This window comes from Lipotes vexillifer, unplaced genomic scaffold, assembly GCF_000442215.2.
Source record: "Lipotes vexillifer unplaced genomic scaffold, Lipotes_vexillifer_v1.1 scaffold205, whole genome shotgun sequence".
Lineage (NCBI taxonomy): Eukaryota > Metazoa > Chordata > Mammalia > Artiodactyla > Lipotidae > Lipotes > Lipotes vexillifer.
In genome coordinates this window covers 2,457,773-2,473,308 of record NW_006781396.1, presented here as the reverse complement: position 1 = coordinate 2,473,308, position 15,536 = coordinate 2,457,773, and the positions used below count along the sequence as shown (strand labels likewise).

The 15,536-nt window shown below is 43.8% G+C and overlaps 1 protein-coding gene across 1 annotated transcript; it reads right to left on the bottom strand.

Annotated features, from left to right (window-relative positions):
- Positions 1 to 9,742: 9,742 nt before the first annotated feature.
- Positions 9,743 to 15,187, bottom strand: PCBD1 (pterin-4 alpha-carbinolamine dehydratase 1). The gene is made up of 4 exons (XM_007454695.1): positions 15,076 to 15,187; positions 12,460 to 12,591; positions 11,844 to 11,924; positions 9,743 to 10,313 (listed from the first exon to the last, which is right to left on the bottom strand). Exons 1-4 carry the CDS (start codon positions 15,076 to 15,078, stop codon positions 10,215 to 10,217), a joined length of 315 nt encoding a protein of 104 aa, XP_007454757.1. The 5' UTR covers positions 15,079 to 15,187; the 3' UTR covers positions 9,743 to 10,214.
- Positions 15,188 to 15,536: the final 349 nt, after the last annotated feature.

Genomic DNA, 15,536 nt, shown 5'->3' with positions numbered 1-15,536 from the left:
ATTAAATGCTCCAACCAAAAGACACAGACTGACTGAATGGATACAAAAAAAAGACCCATATATATGCTGTCTAGAAGAGACCCAACTTCAGACCTAGGGACACATACAGACTGAAAGTGAGGAGATGGAAAAAGATATTCCATGCAAATGTAAATCAAAAGAAAGCTAGAGTAGCAATTCTCATATCAGACAAAATAGACTTTAAAATGAAGACTATTACAAGAGACAAAGAAGGACACTACATATGATCAAGGGATCAATCCAAGAAGGTATAACACTTGTAAATATTTATGCACCCAACATAGGAGCATCTCAATACATAAGGCAAATGCTAACAGCCATGAAAGGAGAAATCAACAGTAACACAATCATAGTAGGGGACTTTAACACCCCACTTTCACCAATGGACAGATCATCCAAAATGAAAATAAATAAGGAAACACAAGCTTTAAATGATACATTAAACAAGATGGACTTAATTGATATTTATAGGACATTCCAACCAAAAACAGCAGATTACACTTTCTTCTCAAATGCGCACAGAACATTTTCAGGATAGATCACATCTTGGGTCACAAATCAAGCCTCAGTAAATTTAAGAAAACTGAAATCATATCAAGCATCTTTTCTGAACACAACACTATGAGATTAGAAATCAATTACAGGGAAAAAACGTAAAAAACACAAACACATACTATACATAGAGAATCCTAAAGATGCTACCAGAAAACTACTAGAGCTAATCAATGAATCTGGTAAAGTTGCAGGATACAAAATTAATGCACAGAAATCTCTTGCATTCCTATACACTAATGATGAAAAATCTGAAAGAGAAATTAAGGGAACACTCCCATTTACCACTGCAACAAAAAGGATAAAATGCCTAGGAATAAACCTAAGGAGACAAAAGACCTGTATGCAGAAAACTATAAGACACTGATGAAAGAAATTAAAGATGACAGAAACAGATGGAGAGACATACCATGTTCTTGGACTGGAAGTATCAACATTGTGAAAATGACTATACTACCCAAAGCAATCTACAGATTCAATGCAATCCCTATCAAACTACCAGCAGCATTTTTCACAGAACTAGAACAAAAACTTTCAGAATTTGTATGGAAACACAAAAGACCCCGAATAGCCAAAGCAATCTTGAGAATGAAATAACAGAGCTGGAGAAATCAGGCTCACTGACTTTAGACTCTACTACAAAGCTACAGTAAGCAAGACAGTATGGCACTGGCACAAAAACAGAAATACCAATTAATGGAACAGGATAGAAAGCCCAGAGATAAACCCACACACGTATGGTCAACCTTATCTTTGATAAAGGAAGCAAGAATATACAATGGAGAAAAGAGAACCTCTTCAATAAGTGGTGCTGGGAAAACTGGACTACTACACATAAAAGAATGAAATTAGAACACTCCCTAACACCATACACAAAAATAAACTCAAAATGGATTAAAGACCGAAATGTAAGGCCAGACACTATAAAACTCTTAGAGGAAAACATAGGCAGAACATTCTATGACATAAATCACAGCAAGATCCTTTTTGACCCACCTCCTACAGAAATGGAAATAAAAACAAACAAATGGGACCTAATGAAACTTAAAAGCTATTGCACAGGAAAGGTAACCATAAACAAGACAAAAAGACAACCCTCAGAATGGGAGAAAATATTTGCAAATGAAGCAACTGACAAAGGATTAATCTCCAAAATTTACAAGCAGCTCATGCAGCTCAATATCAAAAAAACAAACAACCCAATCCAAAAATGGGCAGAAGACCTAAATAGATATTTCTCCAAAGAAGATATACAGATTGCCAACAAACACATGAAGGGATGCTCAACATCACTAATCATTAGAGAAATGCAAATCAAAACTACAATGAGGTATCACCTCACACCAGTCAGAATGGCCATCATCAAAAAAACTACAAACAATAAATGCTGGAGAGGGTGTGGAGAAAAGGGACCCCTCTTGCACTGCTGGTGAGAATGTAAACTGATACAGCCACTATGGAGAACAGTATGGAGGGTCCTTAAAAAACTAAAAATAGAACTACCATACAACCCAGCAATCCCACTACTGGGCGTATACCCTGAGAAAACCATAATTCAAAGAGTCATGTACCACAATATTCACTGCAGCTCTATTTACAATAGCCAGGACATGGAAGCAACCTAAGTGTCCACTGACAGATGAATGGATAAAGAAGATGTGGCACATATACACAATGGAATATTACTCAGCCGTAAAAAGGAATGAAACTGAGTTATTTGTAGTGAGGTGGATGGATCCAGAGTCTGTCATACAGAGTGAAGTTAGAAAGAGAAAAACAAATACTGTATTCTAACACATATATATGGAATCCAAAAAAAAAAAAAAAGTTCTGAAGAACCTAGGGGCAGGACAGGAATAAAGATGCAGACGTAGACAATGGACTTGAGGACATGGGGATGGGGAAGGGTAAGCTGGGACAAAGTGAGAGAGTGGCATGGACTTACATACACTACCAAATGTAAAAAGATAGCTAGTGGGAAGCAGCCGCATAGCACAGGGAGATCAGTTTGCTGCTTTGTGTCCACCTAGGGGGTGGGATAGGGAGGGTGGGAGGGAGACCCAAGAGGGAGGAGATATAGGGATATACATATATATATATGTATAGCTGATTCACTTTTTTATAAAGCAGAAACATACCATTGTAAAGCAATCTTACTCCAATAAAGATGTTAAAAAAAAGAAAGAGGAGAAATAATAACCGATAACTGCAGAAATACAAACAACCATAACACAATATTGCGAACAACTATATCCCAACAAACTGCATAACCTAGAAGAAATGGAAAAGTTTGTAGAAAATTACTGTCCACCACAATTCAATCAGTAAGAAATACATAATTTAAACACACTGACCAATAGAAGTGAAATTAATATCTAATAAAAAAAGCTTACTGTGAACAAAAGAGCAATACAAGATGTCTTCCCTGGGAAATTACACCAAACATACAAAGAACTTATACCAATCCTTCTGAAACTCTTACAAAAGACTGAAGAGGACATAACACTCCCAAAATCATTCAGTGAAGTGCCCATCACCGTGATATAAAAAAAAGACAAAGACACTAGCAAAAAGAAAATTATAGGCCAATATCTCTAATGAATATACATGTAAAAATTCTCAACAGAATATTAGCAAAACAAATCCAACAACACATTAGAAAGACCACAGACCAAGGTGGATGGTACAACATATGCAAATCAATCAGATGGCATGATAGTAAACATAGAAAATCCTAAAGATGCTACCAGAAAACTATTAGAGCTAATTAATGAATTTAGTAAAGTTGCAGGATACAAAATTAATACACAGGAATCTGTTAGGTTCCTATACATTAACAATAAAAAATCAGAAATTCAAGAAACAATCCCATTAACCACTGCATCAGAAAGAATAAAATACCTAGGAATAAATCTACCTAAGGAGGTGAAAGACCTGTATGCAGAAAACTATAAAATACTGATCAAAGAAACAAACAGATGGAAAGATATACCATGTTTTTGGATTGGAAGAATATTGTGAAAATGACTGTACTACCCAAAGCAATCTACGGATTCAATGCAATCCCTATCAAATTACCAATGGCATTTTTCACTAGAACAAAAAATTTTACAATTTGTATGGAAACACAAAAGACCCCGAATAGCCAAAGCAATCTTGAGAAAGAATAAAGGAGCTGGAGGAATCAGGCTACACTGACTGATTTCAGACTGACTTCAGACTATACTACAAAGCTACAGTAATCAAGACAGTATGGTACTGGCACAAAAACAGTAATACAGATCAATGGAACAGGATAGAAAGCCCAGAAACAATCAATTAATGTCAATTAATTACACACTTATGGTCAATTAATCTACAACAAAGGAGGCAAGAATATACAATGGAGAAAGGACAACCTCTTCAATAAGTGGTTCTGGGAAAACTGGACAGCTACATGTAAAAGAATGAAATTAGAACACTCCCTAACACCATACACAAATATAAACTCAAAATGGATTAAAGACCTAACTGTAAGGCCAGACACTATAAAACTCTTAGAGGAAAAAAAAGGCGGAGGCTTCCCTGGTGGTGCAGTGGTTGAGAATCTGCCTGCCAATGCAGGGAACACGGGTTCGAGCCCTGGTCTGGGAAGATCCCACATGCTGCAGAGCAACTAGGCCTGTGAGCCACAACTACTGAGCCTGCAAGTCTGGAGCCTGTGCTCCTCAACAAGAGAGGCCACGATAGTGAGAGGCCTGCACACCACAATGAAGAGTGGCCCCCGCTTGCCGCAACTAGAGAAAGCCCTCGCACAGAAACGAAGACCCAACACGGCCGAAAATAAATAAATAAATTAATTAATTAAAAGAAAAAACAGGAGGGGGCTTCTCTGGTGGCACAGTGGTTGAGAGTCCACCTGCCGATGTAGGAGACATGGGTTTGTGCCCCGGTCTGGGATGATCCCACATGCTGCGGAGCAGCTAGGCGCATGAGCCATGGACGCTGAGCCTGCGCGTCTGGAGCACAGGCAACAGGAGAGGCCACAACAGTGAGAGGCCCACGTACTGCAAAAAAAGAAAAAAAAACAAAACAGGCGGAACACTCCTTGATATAAATGGCAGCAAGATCTTTTTTGACCCACCTCCTAGAGTAATGAAGATAAAAACAAAAGTAAACAAATGGGATCTAATTAAATTTAAAAGCATTTGCACAGCAAAGGAAACCATAAACAAGATGAAAAGACAACCCTCAGAATGGGAGAAAATATTTGCAAATGAAGCAACTGACAAAGGATTAATCTCCAAAATATAAAAACAGCTCATGCAGCTCGATATCAAAAAAACAAACAACCCAATGCAAAAATGGGCAGAAGACCTAAATAGACATTTCTCCAAAGACGACATACAGATGGGCAATAAACACATGAAAACATGCTCATCACTAATTATGAGAAAAACGCAAATCAAAACTACAATGAGTTATCACCTCACATTGGTCAGAATGGCCGTCATCAAAAAAATCTACAAACAAGAAATGAGGAGAGGGTGTGGAGAAAAGGGAACCCTCTTGCACTACTGGTGGGAATGTAAGTTGATACAGCCACTGTGGAGAACAGTATGGGGGTTCCTTAAAAAACTAAAGATAGAACTACCATATGACCCAGCAATCCCACTACTGGGCACACACCCAGAGAAAAGTATAATTCAAAAAGACACATGGACCCCAATGTTCACTGCAGCACTATTTACAATAGCCAGGACATGGTGGCAACCTAAATGCCCATCAACAGAAGAATGGATAAAGAAGATGTGGTATATATATACAATGAAATATTAGCCATAAGAGGAATGAAACTGGGTCATTTGTAGAGATGTGGATGGACCTAGAGACTGCCATACAGACTGAAGAAATGCAGAAAGAGAAAAACACATATCGTACATTGACGCATGTATGTGGAATCTAGGAAAATGGTACAGATGATCGTATTTGCAAACCAGAAATAGAGACAAAGAGGTAGAGTTCAAACGTAAGGATACCAAGGGGGAAAGGAGGAGTGGGATGAATCAGGAGATTGAGATTGACATATATACACTACTGCTACTACGTACAAAAGATAACTAATGAGAACCTATTGTATAGCACAGTAAAATCTACTCATTGCACTGTGGTGACCTAAAGGGGAACGAACTCCAAAATAGATATAGATGTGTGTGTGTGTGTGTGTGTGTATACACATATATGTATATGTATAGTGATTCATTTTGCTGTCCAGTAGAAACTAACACAACATTGTAAAGAAACTATACTCCAATAAAAATTAATTTAAGGGCTTCCCTGGTGGCACAGTGGTTGAAAGTCCGCCTGCTGATGCACGGGACACAGGTTCGTGCCCCGGTCTGGGAAGATTCCACGTGCCGTGGAGTGGCTGGGCCCGTAAGCCATGGCCGCTGAGCCTGCGCTCCACAACAGGAGAGGCCACAACAGTGAGAGGCCCACGTACCACAAAAAATATATATATATTAATTTAAAAAAACTAAAAAGAGTTACCATATGATCCAACAAAACCACTCCTGGGCATATAGCTGGAGAAAACTCTAAATCAAAAAGATACATACACCCCAATGTTCATGGAAGCACTATTTACAATAGCCAAGACATGGAAGTTATCTACATGTCCATCAACAGGTGAATTCATAAAGATGTGCTATATATATAGATATATGTATAAATAGAAATGTGTGTATGTATACCTATATACGCTCAATGAAATACTACTCAGCCATAAAAAAGAAATTATGCCATTTGCAGAAGAGATGATCATACGACATCACACAAAGACAAATATCATATGGTACCACTTATACGTGCAATCTGAAATATGACAGAGATGAACTTATTTGCAAACCAGAAACAGACTCACACACATAGAACACAAACTCATGGTTCCCGCAGGGGAAAGGGCGGAGGAGGGATAAATTAGGAGTTTGGGATCAGCAGATACAGACTACTATATATAAAGCAGATAAACAACAAGGTCCTACTGTATAGCACAGGGAACTCTATTCAATATCTTATAAGGAACGATAATGGAAAAAGTACAACGAGGAATGGAGATACATAAATGTGTAACTGAATCACCTGGCTGTACACCAGAAACTAACACATTGTAAATTAACCATACAGATAAAAAAAAAAAAACCCAAAACAAACAAAAATAGGTCATACACCACGATCAAGTTGGATTCATTCCAGGCTCACAAGGAGGGTTCAACATACACAAATCAACCAGCGCAACACAGCACATCAACCGAAGAAAAGACAAAAACCACACAATCATCGCCATCGATGCAGGAAAAGCATTTCATAAAATTCAACATACATTCATCATAAAAACTCTTAACCAGAGCAGGTATGGAGGGAACACATCTCAACATAATAGAAGCTATTCATGACCAACCCACAGCCAACATAATACTCAATGAGGACAAGCTGACAGTCTTCCCACTAAAATCTGGAACAAGTCAAGGATGCCCACTCTCACTGCTTTTATTCAACATGGTATTGCAAGTCCTCACCACGACACTCAGACAAGAAAAAGATATAAAAGGTATCCAAATTGGAAGGAAAGAGGTACAATTCTCTTGGTATGCAGATGACCTGATACTATACATAGAAAACCGTAAAGACCCCACACAAAAACTACGAGCAATGATAAACAAATTCAGCAAGGTAGCACGATGCAAGACCGACATATGGAAATCTGTTGCATTTCTTCACACTAACAATGAAATATCAGAAAGGGAAAGTAAACAAAACAATCCCGTTTAAAATCGTATCGAAAAATAAAATACAGAGGAATAAACCTGACGAAGGAGGTGAGAGACTTATATGCTGACAACTGCAACACACTGATAAAGGCCACTGAAGATGATTCAAAGAAGTGGACAGCTATCCCATACTCCTGGAGTGGAAGAACTAGCATCATTTAAATGGCCATACTACCCGAAGCAAACGACAGATTTCATGCGATCCCTACCACACCACCCATGACATTTCTCACAGAACTCGAACAAATAATCCTAAATGTACATGGAACCATAAAAGACCGAGAATTACCAAAGCGCTCCTGAGGAAAAAGAACAAAGCTGCAGCCATAACCCGCCCAGACTTCAGACAACACTACAAAGTTACAGTAATCAAAACAGCATAGTACTCCACAAACACAGCCATAGGGATAAAGGGAACAAAATATAGAGAGCCCAGAGATAAACTCACACACCTACGGTCGATTAGTCTTTGACAAAGGAGGCGAAAATATACAATGGAGAAAAGACAGTCCCTTCAGCAAGTGGTATTGGGAAAGCTGGACAGCCTCATATAAACCAATGAAGTTGGAACACTCCCTCATTCCACACACAAACATACACTCAAAATGGCTTAACAACTTAAATGCAAGACATGACACCACCAAACTCCTAGAAGAGAACCTTAGGTAAAACATGCTCTAGCATAAATCCTAGAAATGTTTTCTAAGGTCGGCCTCCCAAGGCAATGGAAACAAAAGCAAAACTACACAAATAGGACCTCATCAAACTTCTCATCTTTTGCACAGCAAAGGGAACCATAAACAAAACCAAAAGACAACCTACGAACTGGGAGAAAATATCTGCATCGCGGTGACCGACAAGGGCTTCATTTCCAAAACATACCAACAGCTCATACCACTCAATACCAAAACCACAAACAACCCAATTTTAAAAATGGGCAGAAGACCTCAACAGACACTTCTCCAAAGGAGACATACGCATGGGCAACAGGCACATGAACAGATGGCCAACACCACTAATTACTCGAGAAATGCAAGTCAAAACTCCAATGAGCTGTCACCTCACAATCGGGCAGAGTGGCCATCACCAAAAAGGCTACAAATAATAAATGCAGGAGGGGATGTGGAGAAAAAGGAACCCTCCTACCCTCTTGGTGGGCACATAAATTGGTGCAGGCACTATGGAGAACAGTATGGCGGTTCTGTAAAAAACTAAACAGAGTTACCATATGACCCAGCAATCCCACTCCTGGCCATATAGCTGGAGAAAACTCTAATTTTAAAATATACATGCACCCCAATATTTAAGCAGTACTATTTACAATAGCCAAAACTTGTAAGGAACCTTTATGTCCATTGATAGCTGTATGCATAAGGAAGATGTGATACATACACACACACACACACACACACACACACACACACACACTGGAATGTTACTCAGCCATAAAAAAGAATTAAATAATGCCATTTGCAGCATCATGGATGGACCCAGAGATTATTTTACTACTTGAAATCAGACAGATACAAATATCATATGATATCAATTATATATGGAATATAAAAAATAGTACAAATGAACTTATTAGAAAACAGAAACACTTACAGTAACAGAAAACATACTTATCGTTACCAAAGGGTAAAGTGGGGTAGGGATAAATTAGGAGTATGTGATTAACAGATACACATTACCATATATAAAATACATAAACAACAGGGATGTATGTATAGCACAGTGACCTATCTTCAATATTTTGTAATAACCTTTAATGGAGAAGTATAAAAAAGATATATATACTGCATATGTGTGTGTATACATACGTACTCATACACATATGTATAACCAAATCACTTTGATCTACACCTGAAATTTACACAGTATGGCAAAGTGGCAAATGAACTATGCTTCAAGTAAAAAAATAAATAAATAAAAGAGAGATCTCCATGTGTTGGATCCTGCAGGCTGGGAAGATCTAGTCGTAGGTCCCACCATGCATATAAATGTCCGGCTAACCTTTATCTTTTCAAGATGCTCCCTCAGTCACCTCTGCCTCCAGAATCCTAATCAGGTCTTGGAGGCAAAACTGAAACGAAGCCTTCTGATTCACCCTTGCGAATCACTTTGTGTTCGTTAACTCATTTCTTATCTTTGCATCTGGCGTTAACTTCATTCATGCTGCCTGGTAATAGTTAACTATTTTTCTAGTTATTTCCCTGAGGCAATAGGGAGCTTAAAAGGCAGGGTGCTCTGGTCCCCTTTCCCCTAGTGGCCTGAACTGTCTTGCACAGAGTAGGTGCTTTAGATGCCTGTTGACTCCGATTTGGATTGACTTGTGGAAAAGAAGATTCTAGAGCCTGAGGCCAAGTGAAATAGTGTTTTTATTTGAGGCATAAAAGCACGTGGGTTTCTGTCACACAGGATGAGGATGGTTTTAGGTTACTGGTTTCTAAGATAAGACTTTGTTTATCTTAAACACAGCTTCTATCACAGCTTCTTGGGAAATGAATCAGAGAACAAGACACAGCCAGGAAAGAAAATCATTACTGTTGCTGGGAAGTTGTAAAGAAAGAGAAGAACTTATTCAAATCAATGTACATGTCACAGAGCCCCAAGGAGGACGAGAGCGGTGTGGGGAAAAACGGTCTAAGTTCCTCGTCTTGGCAGTGATGTTGGCCTCTCCTTCCACGGCAAGGACTTGCCCCTAAATGGAAGCAGCGAGGTCAACTTGGCCCTTCTGACTGCACCAACATCTCAGGGCTCCCCAGTTCCCTCTCTGGATCCCCAGTTGAGTCCCCCCTTTCCCCTGAAGAACTCAGAGAGGAAGGGCAGGGTCTATGTCATGGACACTGCTACTTGCTCGATGAAGCTGGCCAGGTTTATGTCCCGTTCTGAAAGGCCCGCACACTCATGAGTGCTCAGGGTGATGTGGACCTGAAACAAAATCAGAGATTCGGGGCCAGCTGATTCCACCGACTGCACCTAAGAGCAGGAGAGAGTCACCAGCTCCCGGGCTCAGCCACACCAAGAAGTGTAACCAGACACTAACCCCACTCCTGGGGGCTGCCTCCCTGACGAGTCTCTAACATCAGTGCAAAACTGTCTTCTACGGCTTCCCTGGTGGCGCAGTGATTGAGAGTCTGCCTGCCGATGCAGGGGACACGGGTTCGTGACCCGGTCTGGGAAGATCCCACATGCTGCGGAGCAGCTGGGCCCGTGAGCCATGGCCACTGAGTCTGCGTGTCCGGAGCCTGTGCTCCGCAACGGGAGGGGCCAAAGCAGTGAGAGGCCCGCGTATCGCCAAAAAAAAAAAAAAAAAAAAAAAAAAAAATTTTTTTTTTTTCCCCCCTAAAAAAATAATGACAGAGAAAAATAAATGACAAAGCTGGAGTCAAGGAATCTTGGAAACAGTCCAACTGTTTTATCAGCTGCACCACAAAGCAAGCAAACCTTAACCTTGCTTGGCCCTATAATGCTACCAAACTGCTGCTTTTCATACTTTGCATTTTGCATATATGAGCAAACTCTCCTCAGTTTAATATGCTGATTACTATAAAGTAAGCATAATGTCAAAACAACATTTGACCCAAAGCATCATAGAGCTGTGGCTTTCTAACCATAGCTCCTGTCTCATGCCAGTCAGCAGATATACACATTATAAATTTAAGGGTATGGTCTCATCTTTCTTTTTGGAGAACTGAGTGTACAGCTTCGAAAATCAAGAGAAACTAACTCCTGACTCAGTTTCTGGTAGAGTGGAAAACTTACAAAAGATAGGAACATTGGGATTGGAATTGTATGAACAGCAATGCCTAAACATTTTCACATTAAAAAAAAAAAAAAAAAAAAAAAAAAAAAAAACTGTCTTCTATTCCACCTCCATAAACACTGGTAACCACAGCATAGGATAAAAAATGAAAGATCCAGATATCAAGAGCAACCTCAAGGCCAGAGACAAGACCCCAAACCAACTCCTCAACACGGTCCATTTACAGAACATCACTTCCAGCCTTAATGTTTTCAGAAAGAGTCCAGCATAGCTCTTGGTTCACGACAGGCATTTAGTGACTGTTTCCATTCATTCAGCAGACAGGCTGATCTCCTTGGTGTGCATGGGTATTCTTAGTTCATGTTTATTGCTTTTTCATTCTTCCGTATCTCCAGAAAATGTCAGGCCTTTAGAGCTATTAACACTGAATATGCCTGGTTCCCACAGCCTTTCCTTCTCTAGGATTTGCCTTCTTAATGTCTACTTAACCCACACGTTGTCTCACTAGTGTTTCAAGTTGCTTTTCTTTAATCTGTAGTGAGACTGAATATTTTCTAGGGGTGTTTATGTCGATTCTAGGAAGGAGATGAAAGGAACAGGAGCGGACAGTCGACCTATGGGTGAGGAGAGCCCACAGGCAAGTCCAAGGAAGCAGCCTTCAGAATGAGTTGGAGTTCTAGGCAGGTATCACTCACCTTGTTGTACACGTTAAACCATTCAGGATGGTGGTCCAATTTCTCAGCCTGAAGAGCCACTCTTGTCATGAAACCAAAAGCCTGTTTAATGAAGTGAGACCCAGGTTAGTGTCCTGAAGGAGAGGACTGCTGGACCCCCTTTTATGGCCAGCGTAAGGCCCAGACGCAGGAGGATTGCCTCGCTCCCTACAAGGTGATCCTTCTAGCTTTCAGCATTCCGCCTAGCACCCTGCCACTGGTTCTGAGGCTGCAGTTTGAGGTGGTCCTTCTGCAGTAGGAAGTCTTGTTACCGGGACCACCACCAAGGTGGAAACCCCAGAGAGCTTCTGAGTCTTCACCAATCTTTTGGTTATCTACTAAAATGTCTTCAAATGTGCACCCGCTTCCCACTTGAACTGTCTTCTCTAAGGATCGTTTCTAAAAGTTCCAGGTGTGGAGAGCCCAAGATCCATCTCCGCCCTCTCCAATCCCCAAGGAGGACACTTTCCAAGTAAACTGGATTAGCGGAGCATCTGACAGTCTTGGCTAACAGAACTTTAAGGGAAGGAACACGTTCTGGAGTGTGACCCCGATCAGCCCCAGCCTCAGGAAACTCTGTCCCACCCTGATGCCATACCCGATTGAAGTCTTTGAAATGGAACTGCTTGAAGATGGCATCCCGGCCTTCCAGCTCGTTCCACCCCACGGCCCGCAGGTTTGGCAGCAGCTGGTCCCTCTCCTCAGCACTTAGCCTGTGTGCTTTGCCAGCCTAGGAGAGGGAAAACACAGAAGACCAAGGACATTCGTTTTTTTCACAGGACAAAAGAGATGGCTCTGGACCTTTGGGGAAATTTAGCCAGCCTCCACTGGCAGTTCTGGTGGCGCAGTCAAAGGGCAGCTGGTCTAAAGCAACAGACTGGGAGGAGGGGCTCTGGTTGGTGCAGTGATAGGTTCTTAGAGAACAGAGGGTCCTGAGGTGTAATGCAAATCGCTGGGGCAGAGAAACACTCCTTCCCCACCCCTGCCCCCAAAGCCTTAGAGAGGGCACCCCTCCATAAAAAAACTAGGTCTCTTCTGTTCATGGGGGAGCAAAAGTAAATCAAGCCCCTACTGTTGCTGTGCATTGAAGAGGAAACTGCGGCCTAATCCTTCTCAAGGTGGGTCCATGTGTCTGCATCCCTGGGGCCGGGCAAAGGAACCAGCACTTAAAACATGGTCCAGGCGATCCCTAGCCACACCGCGGTCAACAGCCACTGGCACTAGCTCCTAGCGGGTATCCCACCACGCTCCCAGGCAGCCTCTGGTTCCCAGCTGCCAGGCCTACGGTTCTCAGTTTTCCACCTTCTTTTCTATTCTGTCAGCTTGGGAAGCTGGAGCCACAGAGCAAAGTCCCCAAAGCAGAAGTAACTTGGCCAAGGGCAAATGGCAAAGCCATTGCCTCAGCCTATTTTCCTATTGTGCAAAATGCCCTCGAGGCAGCCCAAACTGGCGTAATTCAGGCCGTGAGTGGAACCCTCTCTTGGAGAACAGAAGAAAGCAAAGGTCAGTTCCAGCCTCTACGAAGATCCAGGTGGAGGAGCTTAAGGGATCCCAGAATTTAGGCCCCTGAAGTAGGACTACCCAAGGCAGGAAAGTGAGAGTGCTAAATTAAATCAGTCAGGTCTGGGAAGAGAATGCAAGGTAGGTTAATTTAGCTTTTATGAGGCAGCCTGCAAACTGGAAGCCAGGTGGCCTTGGGGCACTCATCTCCCCTGGCTTGATGGGTATAAAGGCACAAGAATTTCCACTTTAGGAATCAGCCAGACGAGCCAGGAGACACTTTAATAAACTCCATTGTTATTAAGGGATTATCACCTGCATTTTTAAAAAGAGACTTCCTGGGGAAAGTAAGCTTATGACAGGCCTTCAGGTTTGGGGCAGAACTGGAAAAACATTTCAGGGCTCTGATAACCGTTTTCTCCCTCCTGAAAGTGCGGTTTCTCTCTGGACCAATCTGGCTGGCTCTGTCTCCTCTACTGGGCTCTGGAAGGCCAGTGAGGGCAGTCAAGATCTGCATCACCGCCCAACTCCAGACAGCTGACCCTGTCTCAGTGGCTGGTAAGCCTGGTCCGTGTATCCAGGCAACTGGGTGACCACATGGCAGCCAAGGCATCAGAACCCACCATTTAGTTCTCTGGCTCTGAAAGGAGTGCGCAGTACTAGCGGGCTCCTAGGAGGCTCCTTTTTAGAGTCTTCTGGAATCCCCTACATTTCACAGCCTGGGGCTGAACTGACAAGTCCCTCTGAAATCTGGGATCAGAGAGGGGGCAGGGGTGGTGTTTGCTTAGTAAATCACAGGTCAGACCTGGACTCAGCCTGGGCCTCTGGGAGTGTGCAGAGGGGTTACTGATTACCCACGCCCTGCGGCTTTGGGCCTCAGTGTACCTCACAATCAGCTCAGCCACCACCTCCCCTCCATCTGAGCCGTAGCCTTCAAAGTGCCCTCCCAGGTGGCACCGCAGTCCTGACCGCTCCTAACGCTTTGGGGCCTAACACTTCTGCTGTTTAGTAAAGCTTCCTGGGTCTAGAAGCTTCTCCACAGGCTCACCTTCACCTCCCTAGCTGAGCACAGGGCCTGAGGCTCCCAGGAAAGCTCAGCCTGGAGGGCGGGTGACCCTGAGCAACCATGTCCCCATTGCTGGGCAGAGGCCTCAAACTAGGAGCCAGGGGCCGGCTCTGAGGTCGGGGGACAGCACAGAGGGCTTAGCAGAAGAGCAAGCGAGAAGGGCAGTAAACAGGCAGACAAGAGGCACACGCAAATTCAGTCGCCCCCTCCTCGGCATCCCCCACCCCCAGCCCCCAATACAGGACAGAACCTCGCCACCAAGGGGAACTATGCCCTGGGGTCACTATGCTGCCCCTCCCCACCCCCGCCCAGAAAGGTCTCTAAACCCTATCCGCGGCACGGAGGCCCCGAGCGGGCTCTGGCCTGGGCTCCCGCCTAGCTGTAACCCGGACCTGCCACCGCCCCTCTCCCGGCTTCAGCTTCCCAGGGGACACCACTCGGGGGCGGGGGTGGGACAGAGACCCCGACTCTCCCAGCCGGGCGCGCGGCTGCTCTGCGAAGGCCTCGGAGGAACCCCCAGCCCCGTACCTCCCGGCGCCGTCCTCTGGCCTGGGCGGGGACCCAGCGGCCCCTGGCTCTCCTCCGCCCCTCCCGCGCGCCCCCTCCTAACCCGGCCGCCCCGACGGGTGATTTCCCCAACTCCCTCACCATGCCGGGCGCGGACGCGGGCAGCAGCTGGTGGCGGCGGAGCAGACGAGCAACACGCCCGGCGCCCTGGGAAGCCGTCGCGCGGGGCGGCGCTCGGGCCGCCCAGGGGCGGGAGCGCAGCCGGGAAGGGGCCGCCCACTGGTAATCATTAACAACAGCTGGGGCTGCCTTCCAGCACTTTCCTCCGTGCCGGCGTTGCAGGGAGCTCGGGGATTAAGGACCCAGGCTCCAAACGCGGACTCCAGCAATTGCATCACGCTCTGCCACTTACCAGCTGTGTGACCCTGGGCGCGAGATTACTAACTTTTTCCTTTTAAAAAACACCTTATTTTACTAACAAACGTAAGGTAGCTAGCTAGTGGGAAGCAGCCGCATGGCACAGGGATATCGGCTCGGTGCTTTGTGACCGCCTGGAGGGGTGGGATAGGGAGGGTGGGAGGGAGGGAGACGCAAGAGGGAAG

Excerpts from the sequence above, each read along its gene's own strand:
- PCBD1 (XM_007454695.1), bottom strand. Across the intron at positions 11,925-12,459 it reads ATTTCAAAGACTTCAATCGG|GCTTTTGGTTTCATGACAAG; the intron begins GTATGGCATCAG and ends TTCATTAAACAG. Across the intron at positions 10,314-11,843 it reads GGTTTAACGTGTACAACAAG|GTCCACATCACCCTGAGCAC; the intron begins GTGAGTGATACC and ends ATTTTGTTTCAG.